The following is a 23208-nucleotide window of genomic DNA, read 5'->3' as shown; positions in this document are numbered from 1 at the left end:
ATATTTACTTTGTTTATCTACTATTATAGGGCACAGCATATTAATTTATTGTTTTTGAGTTAATTGTCCAACAGCTAAATGGGAGGAGCTTCTATCAGCACTTCTTTTTGACCACAAAGATCTCTGACTTTTCATTTAGAGGAAAGAAACAGACCATTTATAATTTTCTTTTTTTGAAAAAATAGCATGTTATAAGAAAATAAAGACATTTAAAATGAAGTTCTTTGAGCTGCTTATTTTACAGAAGAAAAGAAGAGAGCGCAGCTTTGAGAGGGATGGAGTCTGATTTCACTCACTGAGGAGAAACTGCAGCAGGTTAGAGTTCAAATCCATAAACCTTAAATTATTAAACGATACTCAGGTTTTCATTGCTGACCTCATTCAGTCTGTCTTTATTGTTTTTCTCTTCGTTATTCGGTCATTTCTAGGAGGTTTTACTGCTCGCCGTCTACGATTTCCTGTCTGCATCTCAGTCTCACATGGATGAAACTGTAAGCTTCTGCAATGGTGAAGATTTCTAACCCAATGTTATCATTCTGAAGGATTTCTGCCATCAGCAGCAGGAAAGCAGATCAAATATAGATTTATATCACCAACGTCTTTACTAGTGTTAGCAGTCAGAGTTCTGGTTAAATTAATCTTTAGTTGCTGGTTTAATTCAATTATGTTGTATATTTTTAAGACAAAATCCTGATTCATGATTTCTACTAGTATATTTGTGATTGTATTTGTATATTTTTTAGGAAGGAGATTTCCATCAAAGATCAGTCAGAAAATTATAATTTTGCTTTCTGCTCTGAGCCCAGTTTAAAAACCGAAAAGTTGTCGAGACTTTTGCCTTTTAGCTCATTTAAACTCTTCAAACCGACTTTAAACAGTAAAACAGCAATAATTTATTTATGTTTTCAACAAAAAAAAGTAGATTTTCCAAGGATTTAATTAATGACAAAAAGCAACTTTTATGTGATTTTAAGATGCAGTTTTATCTTATGGTTCATCATTCTTTTATATATTCTCATTTTATTTGAAAATGTCCAAAAGGATCTAATTAAACCAGCAACTAAAAGATAAATAATTAAGAGAATTAAAATAAAACAGTTACTATTCAATATATATGTTAAAGATTATAAATATTTTACTGTTTAAAGTATCCAAACTAAAGAAATCTGTTAACATTTTTAAAGAAACGTAACCGTACTGACAACAATTGAGCTGCGTTTTACTATTTTCTCCACAAGGGGGCGACAACACACCGATGGATTTAATTTTTCCACCTGTTATTTTTATCTCTGGGACCTGAAACCCACCAGCATCATCAGAGCCTGACTGAATAATTAGACTTTAACAGGCAGACTGTATTTACTGTCCAGTTTATGAAAAAACATCAACTTTTTCAGTTTTTTTTTTTTCAGTTTTCTCCCCTGATCTGGATATTTAGCTGGACGCTGTACTATGAAAGAAGATTTAAATAATTAAATTCAGTTTATTTCTATAGCACCATTTCACAACACATGTCATCTGAAGGCACTCTCCAGTTCACCAGATTATCCAGTATAATTAATTCAAAGTTTTCTATCTAAGGAAAACCAGCTGATTGCATCGACTCATTGACTCTTCATCAATCCCTCACACTAAGCATGCTTGTAGCGACAGTGGAGAGGAAAAGCTCCCTTTGAACAGGAAGAAACCTCCAGCAGAACCAAACTATAGGAATGGAACGGTTTATGAAAACCGTCCGAACCGTTCGGTTCGACTGTCTCGGTTCGGTTCGCGTGTGTTTCGTTCGGTTCATGCGCTGCTCCTTTTTCTCATAGGCGAAGCGTTTACACTCCAGAGCAGAAGGTGGCGGTACTGCGACCAAAGCCAACCACCAGTAGTAAACAAGAAGAAGAAGAAGCGAAGCAGCGTAGCCGGGTGTAGCAGAAAAAAATCAGTTGTTGTGGAGAATTGTGTGGGCATGGCGAGTGGGAAAGAACAGGAGTTGGAAGACGCGCCAGCAGCGCTTTATAGGTCTGCTGTATGGGAGCCAAACCGAAAACCGTGACCACGAAACCGTGAACTGAACCGAACCGTGGAGTTTGTGAACCGTTCCACCCCTAGTAAACTAAGGTGTTGATGTTTATTGACGTTTATTGATGAATAAGCAGTAATTAAATAACTTCATCCTTACGTTTGAACCAGAAACACTTTTTTTTCACATTTATTTACTAAACTACTCAGACAGCAAAGGAAAACTGAATTCAATGAACAGAAATTCTAGCCTGACCCCTGACCCCGTCCTGACCTCCCTATAGACTGGACTGACCTTTTCAAATTATGTAACATAAATTACATTACGTAGCGAAACATAAAGATAAACAACACCCCTATTTTTAGTGAATTAATCAATACTGATATATTAAAGCTGATATAATTTGTAGTTGTTGTTTTTTTTTGTCCCTCTGTCTGGGCCCCCCTATAATCTGACCCTATAGACACATGCTTGCATTAATCTGTCTGAGCATCATTTTGGTGATTCTTAGATGAGGGGGGGGAGGATGATTTGATCAAAGAGCCGCTGGTTTGGAGTCAGAATGAAAATCAGATGAGTCACCGAGGTTGGGTCCCTCTGGAATGACCCTCATCATCCATCATGGGATGAAGATTATTTCCACCTCCTTTCAAATCATCTATTTTCACCAGCAGAAAAAATTTGATGATTTTATGAATTATTGATTAAACTTTGGTCACGACATGAGAATTGGGTTTGAAACGCAAATATTTCATGATTTAAAAGATAATTTTGCGTTTGTGTATAAAAAGGATGGAGGGTTTTATTGCACGTCGTGCGTAAAGGAGAAGGATGCGCGTTTTTTTAATATCTTTATTTCCCTTCCGTCATGAAAATAATCATAAATCGTCATAAAAGCTCATATTTAAACTAAATAAATGTGTCTCTGATGTCGTGGTGCAACAATTCCTCGCGGATGTGCGTGACGGGCGTCGGTTGAGCGGTTATAAATAGAAAGTGTGCGGTTTGCGGATCCTGCTTTATTTAAAACCAACAACGATCCTGAATAAAAATGTAATTTTACGCATTTTTTTGAAATGAGAAAAACATCCATTCAACGTCAAAAAGCGCTCAACACCAAACAGATCAAATTAAATGTGGCACCATGTTTAATCCACATTACATCAACATTAATTTCAGCAAAAACTGTTTCAGCATTGATTACATTTTTTTAAATAAAATAAAAATCCAACCTTTATGCTTCACAGCTTCCTTTTCTTAACAAGGACCAAATACCCGCTGGGATGTGATTAAATGATTAAATGGAAACATGCTTTTTGTTTCTTACCTCCTGCTGTTAAAACAGTAAAACCTTTGGACCGAAAAACGCAGAAATAAAGAGGATAAAAAAAAAAAACATTTAGAGAAAATCATCTAAAGCCAAATATTTACTTTTGAGTTTTTGTTGTTGAAGGAAATCAGATGTTGCTCCAATGAAGGTGGAGAAGAAAATGGATCCTCCGCAAATCTGCGCTCTTTCTGTCCCACTTCCTCCCCCTCCCTCCCTCTCTCTCCCCTCTCTGCCTACCTCTCTCTCCCTTTTGCAGACATTTGGTGCGCACCTTTTCTGCCTCTTATCTCTGGAACCCCGTCAGCTCCACTGGAGACCTGAAAAGGCTAAAATTCCTTCCTCACAGGGAGTGGGAAAAATCCATCCAACCTGTTTCTTTAACAGTCGGAACAGATCCGGTGGAAAGAAGGAGAAGAAGCAAATCCTCTCTGTTCAGGTACAGAAAAGCAAGTATTGTTATTAGAGGAATGCACTGAATGTTTATCTTCCATCTGAGGGGGGGAAACACTGAGGGGTGTGTCTGATGCTGTCAGGGGATTTGTGCGTAAAAAAGGCTTCCGTTGCGCATTTGTTCTGGGTGCGCGTGACAGTTAAACGTGATGCAGTTTAAACACAGACATGAAAAATCCCCCTTTTTACTCCTTTATTCGTCTTATTTGTTTGGATATTTGTTTAGTTTTGTTCACAAATGAAATGGTTTTATTATGATCGGATCTGTGGGACAGAAGTCTTTGTTAGGATGAACTGATGGATGAGAGGAGATTTTAAAACTTGCTCTAGCCTTTAATAATCCAAAAACAGACATTTTCTCCTCTCAGCATATCAGGCTCCATTTTGTCTGAATGACGTTGTTACCTGAAAACCAGGGAGGTTTTATTCTTGATTTCTTTTTTCTTCCTTACCTTAAAGAGCAGCAATTATTGTCTAAAGGTAAATTTAGCTTCTTTCTGTTGCTTTTTCTTCCAGAATGAGCTGAAGTGACCTCTGTCCTGCATGATAAGAGCAGATTTTACTCTAACCTTGAGTAAAGCACAGAGTCTGCCATGTTTGTTATGTTTTCCTGGATTGTTGTGGTAGAAATGTTTATCTTCCCTTATTTCTCACCATGTTTGGACTATTTTAAACCTCCTATAAGCAGCACTTCTCTTCCTCAGACTGTGGGAAGGCCAACGCCGGTTAAAATAAATAAAATCACAATTTATATTTATGCAAAAGATTATATAAACTATAAATACATTTATGAATATCTCTCAGAGGAACAAACGTAACAACAGTTCATCTCATTAGAAAAACATTGAAACTACTGAGATTTTATGGAAGAAGGGTAGAAATATCCTAAAATGAGAAAAAGAAAATCTAGTCTCATGTTATTACAAGATTAAATGGATCTAAAACTGGCTAATCATGTTTTCCTTCTTTGGAATATTCTTTATTTTATATATTTTTATGTAAAAATAAAAAACAGGAGTCATTTTAATGTAATCTGAGTGTTTTTCTCCTAATTATTACTTGAACAAAACAGCTTTGTCATATTTAGCTCTAATAACCAGAATAAGATCTAAAAACAGGCCAATAAATGCTTTAACACTTTGCAATCCATATGACGCTTCATATTATTTTCTTTTGCAACAAAAGCCATCAGCTCATCACTTTAGAAGCTTCTTGTTATCAACGACATGAAGGCAAAGAGCAAAGCTAGAGGGAGATTCTTCAGAAGAATGCAAACTGACTGTTAAAACCATCAACATGTGTGATTTTTTTATCTTTGTCTGCGGAGCCAAATATCTGCATTTGAACATCGTCCTGAAAGCTGGTAACAGTCATGAGAAAAACAGTGGAAGCTAACTGGAACTAAAACAACCATAATAATAATAAAAGGGAAAAAAACAGACTGAAATTCAGCTCAACGAAGCAGCTTTATTAATCCTGTTTACCTGCAAAGCAACACAACAAGCAAAATTAATAATCTTGATCTCTCAGATGCAGCAATAAAAGCAGGCATTAAGGAATAATAGTAAATGAACTAAAAAGGCGATCAAATAATTGGCTGCTGGGATCATCAGGAATTTGGCTCATGGGTTGATACTTGGCTTAACTCCTTCTTTTTAGATAATTTCCATACTTGTGTTTATAGCCATGATGATCCAGTAGCAGGTTCGCTTAAAGTAAGTTCTGACTGTTAGAAGAAGACCAAATGTTGCCAGAAAAGTTCCTCTAATTTGGGTTTATTAAACTGAGAGGGATTTAATTGTTTCACTATAATTTTGTAAAATTTTTTTTAGGTCAGATAAAAAAAAGTTTAGAAGCTCTGATCAACAGATTCTGACGGGTTTAGAAACGGGCAATACGGCCAAAAATGAAGCAAAACTCTATACCTTTTATATCAGTTCCCATAAATAATTGTTGATTTTTTATTATTATTATTGTTTAAAAAGAACCAGAGAAAAGGCAACAATTTAAAATTGTAACCTTAGAAAAATGAACAATTAACTTTAAAGGAGCAATAAGTAAAATTTCATCACCAGGTGGGGTGTTGACCTAGCCTGACGTAGTCCTACTCAATTCTAGTCAGAATATGAGTCTGATGCTGCTCCATAGAGCTGTGATTATGGGGCGCGTTTCAAACGAACCAGGAAAAAAAATGCCTCTGCACTCAATTGGATAGACCAGCAACCAATAAGAGCAACGGAGTGCGTGACGTATGTTAAGCGACGCATAGTTGTTGTCAACAAAAATCAAAGCGTGCAGTCGCGCGCCTAGAATAAGAAGATGAGCCTTGATCGCGTTTCTCTGTTCCTCTTTTAAAATTAATTTGCTGTCGATATCTTCTAGAACAGAAATCTACACACCTCAACTCTCCAGCGGCAGTCATTGTTGTTGTCACCCAAGCGCGCTTTGGTCACGTGGTTGATTACGTTACTGTTGATCATCTGTCCATCATCGTATAAAGCCCGCCCTGACAATTTGATTGGCCCGCCAGATATTGTGCGAGCGTACTCGCGCTACTACAGAGCAACGCCAGACCGAACTTCCCGACCTCAAACCTTGTGGGTGGGACTAAGTTCGGAATGGCACCCAGGCTAGTGTTGAGCACTGAGTGTAGACCAAAACCAAGATGTTTGACAAACGACACCTCTGTCTACACTGGAAAAACGATCAAGACATAAATAAAAAGTGTATTTACGCTTCCTACAAGAAAAAGAGGAGGAAAATCTTCAGGATGCAGTTCAGCAGCTCCTGGAATTCCTGGTAAAAAAGTACGACTGGGTTTCCTGATCAACCATTTAGGAAGCACCTACAGGAAGCTGCGAGCAGGGAAGCACTTTCACCACGTGGCGGGACAGAGTGTATTTACCCTTAATTTAAGTAGGTAAATGAGATAGTAATAAGACTTGAAATAAGACAATGCAATTGTGTTTTCTTATTTTTAGTGGAAATTGTCTTGTTCCATTGGCAAAATGGCTCTTTTACCTCCTCAATTCAAGAACAAATGGACTTATTTTAAGAAAAAATGACTTATCTAGATTTAGTTTTGTTTCCAGTTTACCTACACACTGGAAAAAGGATCTAAAAATAAGTAGAAATGTCAAATTAAGTGTATTTACGCTTAATTTGAGTCGGTAAATGAGCTAGTTTGCCAATGGAATGAGTATTTTTACTCTTAAAATAAGAAAATTAGATAAAATGCACTTGAAATAAGACAATGCAATTGTGTTTTCTTATTTTAAATGTAAATTGTCTTGTTCCATTGGCAAGATGTCTCTTTTACCTCCTTAATCCAAAAAAAGCACTTATTTTAAGAAAAAATGACTTAGATTTCGATTTCTTTCCAGTTCACCTACACTGTAAAAACGATCTAGAAATAAGTAAAAATTACTTAAATTAAGTGTATTCACCCTTAATTTGAGTAGGTAAATGAGATAGTTTGCCAATGGAATGAGTATTTTTACTCTTAAAATAAGATAATTAGATAATATGCACTTGAAATAAGACAATGCAATTGTGTTTTCTTATTTTTAGTGGAAATTGTCTTGTTCCATTGGCAAAATGGCTCTTTTACCTCCTCAATTCAAGAACAAATGGACTTATTTTAAGAAAAAATGACTTATCTAGATTTAGTTTTGTTTCCAGTTTACCTACACACTGGAAAAAGGATCTAAAAATAAGTAGAAATGTCAAATTAAGTGTATTTACGCTTAATTTGAGTCGGTAAATGAGCTAGTTTGCCAATGGAATGAGTATTTTTACTCTTAAAATAAGAAAATTAGATAAAATGCACTTGAAATAAGACAATGCAATTGTGTTTTCTTATTTTAAATGTAAATTGTCTTGTTCCATTGGCAAGATGTCTCTTTTACCTCCTAAATCCAAGAACAAATACACTTATTTTAAGAAAAAACAACTTATCTAGATTTCGATTTTTTTCCATATATCTACCTATTCTCATTCTGAGTGCGTATGAAATCGTACGAAAACTTATGCACCGTAATTTCGTACGTTTTGGACTTTTTTTTCGTCGCATGCGCATCTGACGCACCATTCACGAATATAGAATATAAATTACAATCAGCCCTCACCCTAACCCTAAGATATAAAACAGCAAGCAACGTAGTTAGAGGCATGAAGAAGTGATGATTTTTCCCAGTTTTACGTCCGTCCGCGGATCTGCTTTTTTTTCCTGTCTGCCAGCGCAGGCGCACTGATGTGGTTTTTTTGAGGAAAAACGTCCAAAACGTACAAAATAGTGTGCATAACTTTTCAGACGATTTCATACGCACTCATAATGAGAATATGTTAAATATATACGTATATTGGTATTGGTTACTGGTAGCCCTAAATTGCGATCAATGTGAATTAATTGGTTAAAAAAAACAAAAAAAAATGACCCATTCTGATTTGGAGATGTATTTTGAGTCCACAGATTTTTGGAAAGAGGAGTCATAACATGAAGAAAATCCTGTTTTATTTAACATTAGAACACGATAAAGGTTGATCTCCAGTCATTTCCTCAAAGAAATGCTAAAGTCAGGACCTTCAGCTGTGACTCTTCCATGTGTCTTTCTCATCGTTTGTCCATTTTTATTTAGAGAATGACGAGCTCGTTGGAAAAAGTAGTAGCTGAGAAGAAGGAGGCCATCGAGGCGCTGATGGATATGTTCGAGAAGGGGGCGGAGGTGTTGGCGAGCACCGTCGGCGAGCTCTTCCCCTTCTGTGAGGCTGCCGCTCCGGTTCTAAAGCTGGCCTTGGACAATACCCAGAGCAAAGAGGTGTTTTATGTCAAAGAGCAGTTCCTGACGGTCAGAAGCAAGCTGGACGTGCTCTCCAGTCAGCTGGAAGACATTGACTCTGAGCTCAAGAAGGGAAAGCTGGACTCTGACTACTTCTCTGTGGAAGAGAACATCAGGAACCTGTTCCGTAAGTACATGGATATCCTAGAGGCGAAACAGCAGTTCAAGGAGGTAAAGACCAGGCTGTTTTTGGAGCACTTTACCAAAACTGGTGGAGAGAAGAACCTCTATATTCTCTACGATGCTGTGATGGGGGCAAATAGTTTTGGGGAACCGATTTTAGAAATAGTAATGAGGTAAATTCATTCCTTACTTTATTGTTCCAACTAAAGAGTTCTTGTGACAGAACATCAACTAGAAATAAATCTGTTTCTGTTTGGCAGGTATGTGGCGAGGAACCGCCGTCTCCTGGAAAATTATTGTGTTCGGATGAAGGAGCTGTTCTGCTTGGGCTTGATTTCCCTGCTGGGCCACTGCGCCCTCACATTGCAGAGCCAAGAGGAGGAGCAGGACAAAATCCAGGAGTGGAGCACCAAAATTGAGGAGGTAGAGACCCAGATGAAGGCATCCATTGAGTCCTGCATAGCTGCATTTCCAGAACAGGCTAAATCAGACGTGCAACGCCTCCTACAAGAAAAAGAGGAGGAAAATCTTCAGGATGCAGTTCAGCGGCTCCTGGAGTTCCTGGTAAAAAAGTTCGACTGGGTTTCCTGGTCTGTGCGGCTGATCAACCATTCGGGCAGCACCTACAGGAAGCTGCGAGCAGGGAAGCACTTTCACCACGTGGCGGGACAGAACTGGTTCGAGGTGCTTCAGGTGGACGACATCAGCCTGGTGGTGTCGTTCAGCACCAAACCCCAGCCAGTCCCCAGCGACTTCATCCGGCAGCTGATGGAGGGCCCGGGGAAGAAGGGAAACGCTCCAGAGGTGGTGGAGGTGTTGGAGAAGCAGGTGTGTGGGTTCATCGTTCACGCCGTCAGTCGCCACAAGGAGTCTGAAGCGGCATGGAGCTTCCCGGATGACTGCCACTACTGGGAACGGCACAAGAACGTGGCGGTGTGCGTGCACTCAGAATGAGGCTAAGGAGCAGGATTTAAGGATTTTAAAGCCATTAAGCTGTCGGTGCCTCTGTCCTGCTACCAGGCTGTGGAATAAAATATCAGAATCCTTGTTATCAGCTGAACATACCTGCCATACTGCATCTAAAACATATGTTAGCTTCTTCTTTATGTAATTACCCTTGGATACCCTTGGTTAGGTTTGCACCCCCTCAGCTACCATTAGTTAAACTGGGGCTAAATTCTTCTGTCCAAATTCCAAAGGGATTCATATTGGAGAAAATCAATGGGTCAGCTCATTTATTTCAGAAATAATCCCTGTCATTGACACATTTACACAACCGTTTGTCACTAATCCATTAAAAGTAGAGGAAATGTAAAGGCAGCACTCTTTCCTAGAAGTTTCCCACCACATTACAGAGTACAAATATCAAGATGTTAGCACCAAGTTCCCAGGTTTCTCGCGCTGCTTATAGAGTATTGAATTCTTGGTGTTATTTTGTGATGCATAAAAGATCTACCACTGCTGGTCTAATCTACAGTTTCCAGGCTGTATGACTTGAAACACTCCATCAGAGGAGCACGTTTAATGCCGATGTCATATAATGAAGTAGAGCCCTCTATATTAAGCTTAAGCCAGGGCGTACACTGTGATATTTTCAATCGTTTCACAAAGCTCGGCTTACACTGTACGATGAAACCGCAGAGTTTAGAAGTTCACAGCTCAAAATGTACTGTCATGATTTTATCCAAAGATCTGACCCACATGCAGAAAACCAAACAGAGAGACCAGGGGAAGGTTTAACAGGTTTATTATGAACTGTTAGAGATGGGTCCAGTGCTGCTCTGAACACTGGCGAACCAGGACTGAAAAGTGAAGGGGAAGATCCTGCGGTTAGTTCAGGCTCAGAGGGAAATTTATGTTTCGATTTGTAAAAGGGAATAAAGGCAACAGAAAAGGTGTCTTTCCTTGAATCTAGTCGGTGTGGGTTGTTCCAGTAATTGACTTGCTCGTTGGAGGGCAGACAGGGTTTACCCAGGTTGAGGTGTTTCCTTGAGGAACGGAGGAGCTGACTGCCACTTAGATTTCCTGCGGTACTTGAATGGTTTCTTGTGGAGATGAATCCCCTGCTCAGTGTGAAGCCCAAACAATCCTTGGGGAAAAGTAGATCCAAACCACCAGTTTGAATCCTCAGCTCAGTTTGACGCTCAGACAATCCTTCCAGGGGGAGAAGGTCCAAAAAATCCAGTTTGCAGGATGGCTTCCTGCCGAGAGGCAAAGACAAAAAAACAACTAGGTTAAGACTTAGTTTGACTCAGCAAAACTCAGCTTGGCTAGAGTACCCAAAACTGGCAAACACTCTGGCGTCGAGGTAGTGGCAGTCAGCAGCTTAAGAGTCCTCCAGCAATGAGGCAACCATCCGCAGGTGTGTTAGGAGGCAAACGATAATCAGGCACCACCTGGTGGTGGAGGGAAAACAAACAAAAGCACAACCCACACAAACTGGATTCCTAACATGTACGTTCTCACACTGTGCAACCCAACGTTTTGTTGAGACCTTACGGCAGCCGACTGAATTTCAAACATGTTTGATTTTCCTCCGATCTTACGATTCCGATCGCCCCTGCATACTGCACGATGCACGATCAGGCTGATAGTCAGCCGAATCTGGAGAATCGGCCCGAAAAAAGGGCAAAAAAATCGTACAGTTTATGCCCAGCTTTAGTCTCACCATGTGTGGTGAAGCTGTCACTGAAGACGTGTTAAAAGAATTATTTGCTAATGATCATAGTACCAAAAGAAGCCGATAATCAACCATTATCAAGATTTTTTTGTGTTTTCTAGAGATGACAAAAAGTAATAATAGATATACAGGTGCTGGTCATAAAATTAGAATATCATGAAAAAATAGATTGATTTCAGTAATTCCATTTAAAAAGTGAAACTTGTATATTATATTCATACATTACATACAAACTCATATATTTCAGATGTTTATTTTGTTTAATTTTGATGATTACAAATGACAACAAATGAAAATCTCAAATTCATCATATCAGAAAATTAGAATATTACTGAAGACCAATAAAAACAAAGGATTTATAGAAATGTTGGCCAACTGAAAAGTATGAACATGAAAAGTATGAGCATGTACAGCACTCAGTATTTAGTTGGGCCTCCTTTGGCCTGTATTACTGCAGCAATGCGGCGTGGCATGGAGTCGATCAGTCTGTGGCACTGCTCAGGTGTTATGATAGCCCAGGCTGCTCTAATAGTGGCTTTTAGCTCTTCTGAATTGTTGGGTCTGGTGTATTGCATCTTCTTCTTCACAATACCCCATAGATTTTCTATGGGGTTAAGGTCAGGAGAGTTTGCTGGCCAATTAAGAACAGGGATACCATGGTCCTTCAACCAGGTACTGGTAGCTTTGGCACTGTGTGCAGGTGCCAAGTCCTGTTGGAAAATGAAATCTGCATCTCCAAAAAGTTGGTCAGCTGCAGGAAGCATGAAGTGCTCTAAAACTTCCTGGTATGTGGCTGCGTTGACCCTGGACCTCAGAAAACACAATGGACCAACACCAGCAGATGACATGGCACCCCAAACCATCACTGACTGTGGGAACTTTACACTGGACTTCAAGCAACGTGGATGAAGTGCCTCTCTTCTTTTCCTCCAGACTCTGGGACCTTGATTTCCAAAGGAAATGCAAAATTTACTTTCATCAGAGAACATGACTTTGGACCACTCACCAGCAGTCCAGTCCTGTTTCTCTTTAGCCCAGGCAAGACGCTTCTGACGCTGTCTGTGGTTCAAGAGTGGCTTGACACAAGGAATGCGACAGCAGAAACCCATGTCTTTCATACGTCTGTGTGTGGTGGTTCTTGAAGCACTCACTCCAGCTGCAGTCCACTCTTTGTGAATCTCCCCCACATTTTTGAATGGGTTTTGTTTCACAATCCTCTCCAGGGTGCGGTTATCTCTCTTGCTTGTACACTTTTTTCGACCACATCTTTTCCTTCCCTTCGCCTCTCTATTAATGTGCTTGGACACTGAGCTCTGTGAACAGCCAGCCTCTTTAGCGATGACCTTTTGTGTCTTGCCCTCCTTGTGCAAGGTGTCGATGGTCGTCTTTTGGACAACTGTCAAGTCAGCAGTCTTCCCCATGATTGTGTAGCCTATAGAACTAGACTGAAAGACCATTTAAAGGCTTTTGCAGGTGGTTTGAGTTAATTAGCTGATTAGAGTGTGGCACCAGGGGCCATCAATTTTGAACCTTTTCACAATATTCTAATTTTCTGATATGATGAATTTGAGATTTTCATTTGTTGTCATTTGTAATCATCAAAATTAAACAAAATAAACATCTGAAATATATGAGTTTGTATGTAATGTATGAATATAATATACAAGTTTCACTTTTTAAATGGAATTACTGAAATCAATCTACTTTTTCATGATATTCTAATTTTATGACCAGCACCTGTAGTTGTGATTTAGCTCCATGTTTCAGATGTTTTAAAGCAAAGCTTTTATCGGTCAGGCATGATTAAACCAGGTATCCAGAGGTGTCAAAAGTACTTTGGTTCTTTTCTAAAATTAAAGTACAATTTAAAAACACTGGTGAAAAGTAAAAGTATTGACTAAACTTTTCCACGGAAACAAAACAAAAAGAAAAGTACAGGTTCTACTTTGTACTTAAAGCTACAGTGTGTAAGGTGCGGCAGGGGTGCAGAGGCGACCCAGAGGCTTTGGTCCTTGACGTATCCATCGCAGGTTCAAATCCCGTCCTGTTGACCTTTGCCACTCTTAACTAATCTCCTGTCTTCCTACTTTGAAAATCACATAAATAAAGGCCATTAGAGCAAAAATTATCTTAAAACTACAATCTGAGATCTAGTGGTCAGACTGCAAACAGCAGCGACATGAGCTGCTTCTCCCCTCCAACAACACAGAGGCCTTCATGGCACAAAATGGCTCCCTCAACATCCATATCACCTATCTGGTCAAGGATGATTTTTGTTTACATTTTATAAATAGTATTTTATTCTGTGTAGGATATAGATTTTTTTCATAGGCTAACTTGCTGCATTCACATTCAAGCTAAATGGGAATCTCTACAGTCACTGGTTTGTCAGCTCTGAGCTGCTGTTGTAATGGTTTTGTTTCCGTTTAGATTTTCGTTTTGAGTTTTATTTGCATTTTTAGTTTTCTGGTTGTATTTCAGTTCTTAGGTATTTCTTGTTTACCCTGTGTTGCCTTCTTGTGTCAGCCTCTTTCCCCCCTAGCTCCCTTCTAGATGCTTCTGTCCACACCTGTTCTTCATCTGCTAATTAGTCCTCCCATTGTTTCTGTCTCCCATATATATACACACCTCCTGTTCAGTCACTCTTGGCTGGTGGCTGTCAGGTTGGGTGGAGGTTTGAAGGACCCAAATGCAGAGATGGCTTCTATTAAAACCAGAGGGTTTCAAAAGATGCATAAAATCCACAAACAAAATACAGAAAAATTTAAATCCATGAGAAATCAGGGGAAAAAAAACACATGAGGAGCCAAGAAATGACGAGGAACCAGCAAAGAGTGACTGAACAGGATGTGTATATATGGGAGACAGCCGTAGTTCTAAGATGTCTGCCTCCATATATGTGTGACGTTGTTACTATAAATAGACATTTCTAAGGCAACAAGATATAAGTTTGAATTTAAGTTTGAATCCCTGTAGTTTTTACACGCTGTAGCTTTAAGTACAAGTTTTTGCCATAAGTGATAGAAAATAACCTTTAAAATCTCTATTCTTGAAACATTTACCTGCAAGAAAGTAGATAAAATGTTCTTTTGCTTGTGAGAAGATGAAAGATCGAAACTCCTTCTAGTTCTGTTCTAAATTAAAATTTCAAACAAAATATTCTTTCAAGAGCAGCTAAATCCTTTAAGAGATCAGCGGTTGGCAGAATTAAAGCTGTAAAAAGCATTAAAATTAAAGTAGAGCTTAAATTATGATTAAGATGTACATTTAAAATCTAATAAAGGAGAATTACTTTAAGAACCTGAGTCTGTTTCTCAGCCCTCTGTCTTCATAAACAAATTTGTTGATTTACCCCGTTTTTTTTACAGCTGTTACATCATATTACAATAACAGTATATGTAGAAGCAATGAGCCAGTTTATTTAAAAGTATTACGTTCTGAGAAAATAAATACTCCAGTAAAATACAGATACCCAAAAAGGTATCTAAAGTACAGTAACTAAATATTTATTTCTAGCATCTTGACTCTTCTGCAACTATTCCTTGGAGGGTCAATATAAATATAATCCAAGCAATATATTCTGGACATGAATTCATAAATTACAAGTTACACCTTTAGTTAAAAAAACAAACTCTTCATTTTCCATTTTTTTTATTACCATTATGTGAATATTGTCAGGATTTGGTTATTGAGTGTTGACCCAAAGCAGAGGCAGGAAGGCAGAGGTGAATTTCATTGATTTAATTAAAAAGGGAAACTGAAAACAAAGGCAGGTTATCCAAAAATCCAAAAGAAAACAAAGTCCAAACAAACATGAAACCAGGAGTCCAAAAATCAAAAACATGAAAACTAGTCTAAACGTACCAGAAACCATGGAGACATCAGGGGAATCACAATCATAAGGAGGAAGGCACAGAGAGAAGGAGTAGGAGCATGTTTGACGAGGACCCAGCAAAGGGGAACTGAAGAGAGAGAGGGCTTTTAAAGGAGACTGAGACAAAGTGGGGGCTAATGAGGAAACTGGGAGCAGGTGTGCACAGAACAAGAGAGGGAAAGAGCTAAAGAAGGAAGAGAACATAAGAGGGCAGCAGAGAGCAACAAAGAGAAACCTGGAAGACTGGAAATACCATAATGTTAAATTACTAGGACTACAAAACAAGGAGTAAAGCAAGACTGAATACTGAAAAGAAAAACATAACAGAAACCTGACAAATATAAACCGCTAATTCTGTTCATATGGTTTTTCCAAGTCTCCCAATAAAAGGTAGATAATAATTTCATTAAATAACCGATTAATTAAAAGATTTGCTGGATTTTAAAAAGTAAAGCCATAAAGTTTAAATTTTATAATAAGGTCATGATTCCTATGAGGTCAAAAAATAAGCATGCTAAGGCAGAAGCCTAAAAAACACATTTAAACATGTACTAACATTTTACGCATTAATACAAAACTAATCAATATGCATCCCTATCAATACCGGACTTTGCCTTTTACACAGGAAATATATAATAGACAACAAAGTTTTTTTATTGTAAAAAAGATATATAGGCTAATTTTCAGCTTTTTATTGTTAATATGTATTAATTGCTGAATTAATAAAAACCTCAGATTACCTCACAAACAATGTGCATTAAAAAAACAGCACAGCAGATTGTATAAAGGTACCCTCATGAGTTGGACCTCAGCGACCCGCTGTAACGTTTCAGCCTTTCTTAGAAAAACCCTTCAGCTCCACAGAAAAGGTTTCGCTGAGTCTGCAGCTGCATCCAAGAGCTCCTTTTTGGTTTCCCAGCAGGCTGACCTACATAAACCTAACCGAGGACAGAGAGGCTGCTTTTCCAGGCGTGAGCCAAACGCCAAGCTGGGAGTGCTGAGCTGTGGCAATGTGCCTTAAAGTTGAAGAAACTCAGCACCATGTCGGCTGGGTTTACTCAAATCATTCGCTCCAAATGAAAAAATTCTCTTCACTTTTTGTTAGTTTGCACTTTCTGCTAAAATGTGATGGATGATATGGGGTAAGATAACTGCCAAAAACATTTGTATGTGGAGATATGTGGAGAAAAAAACAACACGTATAACTTTAGGGTTTATATTTGTTCCTCGTTATTAACTTAAATATAAATATGACATCAGATCTTTATTTGCGAGAATAAAATTTATCATTTCAATTCAGTTTATTTCTATAGCGCCAATTCACAACACATGTCATCTCAAGGCACTTTACAATTTAACCAGATCATGCAGTCGAATTGGTTCAAAGTTTTCTAAGGATGGCCAGCTGATTGCATCGACTCATTGACTCAACAGCAATCCCTCACACCAAACATGCTTGTAGCGACAGTGGAGAGGAACAATACAACTGTAATCACATTTTTTTTTAGTAAAAGGTCACAAATTCTTAAATATAAATCACAATTTCACTATTTTGAATCACAAATTCTTAAGTGAATAAATCAAAAAAGTAAATAAAGAAAAGACAAATTTACACGCAGGAAATCACAAATGTACGGGAACAAATCCAGAAAGTAAAAATCTTTTGGGAAAATGTATGATTCCTACGAATAAATTTATTTGTACTAATTTTTGCCACATTGTAACTGGCGATGTGGGAAAAAATGGATTTGCCGATATATCGAGATTTTCGGGCGTCCGATATAATATGCATTTTTCAGTTCCTGTATGGATTTTTAAACAACACATTTTACATAAAACAATGAAGGAAAATGGGCAACCTCTGCACCGCCGCTCTGGCTGATAGCGCCATGGAGCCATTTTGCTGTGCGGCGCAGCGCCATATCTGTAGATGAGGCAGGCACAGTGGGAAACGTGGACTGACTCAAACCCCAAACAACATGGATACCAAAATAACTCCATGATCAATATCTTCTTATCAACATATACAGTACTTGCTGTTTTATCTATATATTTAATTTTGATAGCTTGGAAAAATGTTTCAATATAGAGTAGGGGTGGAACGGTTCACAAAATCCACGGTTCAATTCGGTTCACGGTTTCGTGGTCACGGTTTTCGATTCGGTATATGCTGATTGTTACACCGAAATCCCATAAAAATTTATGAAATTAATAAAAAAAAATCCCCAAAAATATATGAATTGTAATTATTTTTAATGATCCGCGGAAACCCTGGATCATTTCCGCATGTTTTGCTGCTATGAATTTAATCATCTGGCGCATGCCCTCTACGATCTCCAAGGAACTCAGAGCGGAGCGGACGGGAGCCACAGCGGAGGCTGTAGGCTTTGCTTTGAGCAGGCGGTCTGGAGCGCAGCGGGGCGGAGCGCTGACAGAGTATGTGGGATTTCGGGGTTAGCATGACATGTTGATCGTGTTGCCGTTAGCATAAACAAAACGTGTTGCACAATGCTTGCACACTGTTGCACTTTTATCCACAACTTTCTTTCCGCCGTCATCGTAGGTCACTCTAAATGCAAAGTGGTCCCATACAGCAGACCTATAAAGTGCTGCTGGCGCGTCTTCCAGCTCCTGTTCTTTCCCACTCGCCATACCCACACAATTCTCCACAACAACTGATTTTTTTCTGCTACGCTGCTTCGCTTCTTCTTCTTCTTGTTTACTACTGGTGGTTGGCTTTGGTCGCAGTACCGCCACCTTCTGCTCTGGAGTGTAAACGCTTCGCCTATGAGGAAAAGGAGCAGCGCATGAACCGAACGCAGCACACGCGAACCGAACCGAGACAGTCGAACCGAACGGTTCGGACGGTTTTCATAAACCGTTCCATCCCGAATATAGAGTGATATTGCAATATCGAGATATATTGTATTGTGACCCAAGTATCGTATCAAAACACCCATACCGATGCTCATCCCTAGTTGTAAAACTGTCTTCTCACAGATGTAAGACTGTTGTCTCTTCCATCCATGAGTTGATGACAAGGAGCAAATACAGATTTATGTTTTTCACTTTCATTCAGAAATTCATAGACCTACACATGGTTTGTATGGACAGTCATCCTACCCCATAGATAAATTCTGGAAACCATAATCTATGCTGCTGTTATTTCTCTCTATTTATTGTTGTATTTTAAATGGAAAGAAGTGAATTTTGCCTGTAAAACAAATGGCAGTAAAATATTCTCCCATGTATCTAATAAGCATGCTCATTAAGAGGAGCAGAAAATGTTTCTGACTTTACTCACAATAAAAAACTAGTGTGTAACCGGTGCTCAGGGTGGCTGTGATGCTTTTTTAACAATTACTGACAACACACAACCTGTGAATGTGTGCAAACACGTGTCATCGGATACCAGCCTGTCTGCTGTACAAATGAGATTAATGCAGTGCTGTTAGTGCTTGTATGAAAATTAGATGGTGCAAGCTCAGCAACAGGGACTCCAGCTCACACTGAAGTCAGCGGTTATCTGTGCGTGGCTCTGGCTTTGATGCTTCATGAATAATCTGAGCTGCTTTCCTGCAAACCAGCAGGAAACTGCTTCGCTTAGCATGATGCTATCAGTTATGACGGGCTGCGTAGGTGCAGAGCTTGCAGTCATCATTTCATATCTCTGTGGATCTGCTCAGCCTCTCACTCATAAATCTACTCTGTCAGAATCCATCTAGATTATTGGTCAGGAACAGAACATAGCAGCTAATGGATGTTTGTAAAGGAAACAGCAGCTGATTTAAACAAAGATAAGCAGAACCGGGAATGTATGTTTGAGATTAAAGTCAGTTTTATTTCAATACAGAGATGTAATATAGAAAAAGAGATCTATATATATATATATATATATATATATTTTTTTTTTTTTTTTTTTTTTTTTTTTTTTTGTTGAATATTAAATTAATTTTACAGTGCACATTTTAATCTGGACAAGAAGAAGCTTCTGTCTGTCGCCGTGAAGCAATGATAGCTGGGGTTTGCTAATGTAGCTTTTCAAGGTTCTACACCAGAACAGAGATTTTTATTCAGTTTTTTGTAATTCTGAGAGTACGGAATTTAAAGTAATGACTGACATAATATTAACTAAAACCTCCATAGTCATATACAAAAACTAAATGCTTAATCTTGATTAAAAGAAGCCATCTGCTGGTAGTTCTGCAGAATTACCAGAAACCCAGATGGAACCTGAGCCTGACCATCCCACAGTGCCTTTTGATAAAGCAACAGCTTGGCATGGAAAAATACCATCATGTTAAGGTGTTCCCAATATTCCAGGCAGACAAACAGTTTAGCTTTGACAGTTTATTAAGGGGTGAAACTGAGCGTCAGCATCTACAGCGGGAACCTCTGGTCTTAAAGTCCAGTTCTGGTCCAGGAGCAGAGGTAGATCCCAGCTGGTGGGCTGCCAACCCGGTGAGGCAGTTGCCGCTCAGAGTCCCAAATGCAGTGGCGCCATTAGGGGGTGGCCAGTGGTGGCCACAGCCACCCTGTGCAATGCCCTAGCCATCCCACTTGCCAGGGTAAATTGTAGTAGCATCATTTCATCCAATGATGCATAGCCAGCAGCGTAACATTAAATATCACACAATAAACCAGATATTAGTAGATGTTCACTTAAGTCTTTATGATTTCTACAGGCAGGTTTACCACAATTCAAACCCTAAAATTCACTTTGTCACCCCAATATATTTAGTGGCCCCATCCGGCCCCTCCTATGAAACATTTTCATTTTCACTTTTCAGAAAAGGCTTTAATTTGCTGATTGGTGTTTCATTTACTTACAGTTAAAGAACCAATGAGAGCGGGGATGGAGAATTACTTTTAGTCTTTGGTTATTTGTTTTTAAATCTTTCAACAATCTTGCTCCCCTCTGCCATCTCTGATTGGCTGCGGCTGACAGCCACTAAAACAGGATTTTCGGCTGCTCCCATAATATGGAACAACTTACCCTCGAGTTTCCGACAGGCCTCCTCTTTCCCAGCTTTTAAATGTCTTAAAAAAAAAAAATTTTAGGCTTTTAACAAGCTATGATCTGGTTTTTTATGGCAATTTAAAATATGCCTGATGTAAACCTGTATCTTTTGATTTGTTTAGTGTCTTAACTCATTATTTTGAGATATTTTCTCAGAATTTACAGCACTTTGTCCACCGCTGCAGGATATAAAAAGTAAAGTAGAAATAAAGTTTATTAAATAATTTCAATTTTACAATGAAGATTACAGTGGTAAAAGGTCCGGAGGAATCAGATTTCTTTCTATTCTGTTAGAAAACGCAGACAGGTGACAAACGCTTGATCACCTTTGATGTATGCAGACCTTTTGCCTTTTATTTAATAAAAAAGACAGAAAATGTAAAGTGGTCAACATGGAACCCACAAGCAAACAATCGGATGCACACATATAAAAAAACTCAACCTTATATGATCAAATTAGAACTATTATATAATCTGTATTTTAAATCCAAAAGCAGAAACACCTCTCGCCTTTCCTCCTTTTTCAAACGTGAGAGCAGTGGTTTGCTGCACAGAGAGCCAAGGGATTCATTAGTGGTTGTGTGGGCTTTGTCTCGGTAACAGCTATTGATCCTGAAGCGCTTCCCTGCATAAAAATGCTCTCACTCTGGAAACCGTCACTCCTGGCTGTCATTAAAACTAAAGGCCAAAGCATCTGTGTTGTGACAACCGTTAACACTTCCAGAGCAAATGATGACATTTTCACTGAGTTAAACATTCATGTTTTATGTTGCTCCATTTTTGGTTTAAAAGCTGTTAGTTTCACTTTACCTAGACAAGTATAAAACATAAAAAAAAAAAAATAAATTATGAAATACATACAACAACATAAAATAATTGGACCACATTGAATTATTAGGTTATACAAAAGTATTATGTTTTCTTTGGAATAAAGATTAAAGGTATAATAAACATATTCTCTGGAAAATTACATCCTTGTACATTCATGTATCAAGAATAGTATAGTACCCATTTCTTACTTAACAGCATTTAGACCAGTGGCGGCTGGTGAAAAATATTTTTGGTGGGGCTGATATAGCCTAGTGTATGTCTCCAACTAATCCGGAATAAGAATTCAAATAAACAATTGGAAATTAAATACAATTTAACAGTAATGATTTAATTTACTATATAATAACAGTAACAGTGATGATTTGGGTCACTGTGACGGGGTTCTTTGGCCTCCAAGAATCCAGGCTCAGTCGGGTTACCGGTGTTGGTGATTTATTGAGCTCAAAAACTCAAAACAGGGTGCAAAAGAAACTAAACATATAGAAGATACTCTGGGCCTCAGCCTCCCTCCGGTTACCAGCAATGTAACAAAGAAACAGAAAACAGAAATGGCCGCTTTTCTTCCCACAGCCCTCATTAAATAGTTTAAGCCCCTCACATCAGGCTCTCTTATTTCTGATTTCTTCTCATTAATCAGTTTTGTCCATATATTACCTCCACAAACAATTGATGTACAAAAACAAATAATTTTTACAACTTAATTCTTTTACACAGATTCATTGACTTATTCAATTACACCAAACTGGGTTTGAACCCAGCAGAAATATTAAGTGTGCACCCTCAATACTCCAGCAGGTAACCAGGACAGCTTGTGTGTTTTAAGTTAATGGAGCTACTGGGCTCAGCGCGAGAGAATTGGTCCTCACAAGCACAGTATAACAGGAATGTGTGTGTGGCACGCAAAGTTAGAGGTTGTTTTAAGCGACGAGGTGGATTCCTCACAGTCACAATAACCATGACATGAAATGTTCATATCCTACAACAGGGATGTTCTTCTGGCAAACAGGTAGATAAATAAGGATCTCACCGAATTTGGTGGAAGCTGCATCTCGTTCGTTACATTCGCCATCTTCCCTCTAATTGTCTGCACCTGCGCTTGGGTGCAGAAGCCTGTTAAAGGGCAGTATTTTCAGAGCCCCAATACCATAAAGTTCTGAGACGCTGATTGGCCATTAAATTATTAAATTCACCTAGCAATAGTACATGATTGACAGATTCTCTGCACATGTGGGGCAGTCTGATCAGCGCCCCCAGAACAGAGACGGTAGGAGTCTGTCTGTGGAAATCCACAATTGAATGACAGTAGGTTGGGAAATGTAGTTTATATAATTTGTTTTGCTTATAGGTACACACTCTAGAGAGTAAAACTGACATTTATGAGTTAATTTCTAAAAATATATTTTACGTTTCTTCTTATCAGGGAGAGCGGTGCCCCAGCGCCCCCTATGGGCCGGCCGCCACTGATTTAGACCCCAGATCTATTCAACTCAACTTTATTGTCCAATGTGCTATATGGTAAACATACAACACAGATTAAATTGCAGTCCTCTCAACCCCACGGTGCATAATAAAATATTAAATATAATGAACAATAGCATAAAAAAAGAAATAAAAACCTAAGATATAAAAATAAATTTTTAAATATTTAAATATGCAAACAGTAGTGCGAATGGTGCAAATAGTGCATAGAGTAAATGGAAAATCTTATCTCAAAATGATGAAGCTAAAAGTGTGACACCTTAATTTAAATAAAAACTAAACTGTCTCCTTGAACCCCAGTGGGCCTCAGCAGATGGCCGCTCACACTGAGCCTGGTTCTGCTGGAGGTTTCTTCCTGTTCGAAGGGAGTTTTTCCTCTCCACTCTCGCCACATGCATGCTCAGTGTGAGGGATTGCTGAAGAGTCAATGAGTCGATGCAATCAACTGGTTTTACTTAGATAGAAAACTTTGAATCAATTTGACTGGATGATTTGGTTGAACTGTAAAGTGCCTTGAGATGACATGTGTTGTGAATTGGCGCTATAGAAATAAACTGAATTGAGGGTAAAAA

General features: G+C 38.6%; 1 protein-coding gene across 1 annotated transcript; it reads left to right on the top strand.

Annotated features, from left to right (window-relative positions):
• The first annotated feature begins 3583 nt into the window (after positions 1–3583).
• LOC119780909 (protein rapunzel-like) lies at positions 3584–10294 on the top strand. Its single transcript, XM_038281153.1, has 3 exons — positions 3584–3777; positions 8429–8925; positions 9013–10294. The coding sequence occupies exons 2-3, from the start codon at positions 8432–8434 to the stop codon at positions 9704–9706; spliced, it is 1188 nt and encodes a 395-aa protein (XP_038137081.1). The 5' UTR covers positions 3584–3777; positions 8429–8431; the 3' UTR covers positions 9707–10294.
• Positions 10295–23208: the final 12914 nt, after the last annotated feature.

This window comes from Cyprinodon tularosa, unplaced genomic scaffold (assembly GCF_016077235.1).
Source record: "Cyprinodon tularosa strain WSP-4 unplaced genomic scaffold, ASM1607723v1 ctg168, whole genome shotgun sequence".
Classification (NCBI taxonomy): Eukaryota; Metazoa; Chordata; class Actinopteri; order Cyprinodontiformes; family Cyprinodontidae; genus Cyprinodon; species Cyprinodon tularosa.
This window is presented reverse-complemented; position numbering and strand designations above follow the sequence as displayed.

Excerpts from the sequence above, each read along its gene's own strand:
- LOC119780909 (XM_038281153.1), top strand. The coding sequence starts at position 8,432 with ATGACGAGCTCGTTGGAAAAAGTAGTAGCTGAGAAGAAGGAGGCCATC. Across the intron at positions 8,926-9,012 it reads ATTTTAGAAATAGTAATGAG|GTATGTGGCGAGGAACCGCC; the intron begins GTAAATTCATTC and ends TCTGTTTGGCAG.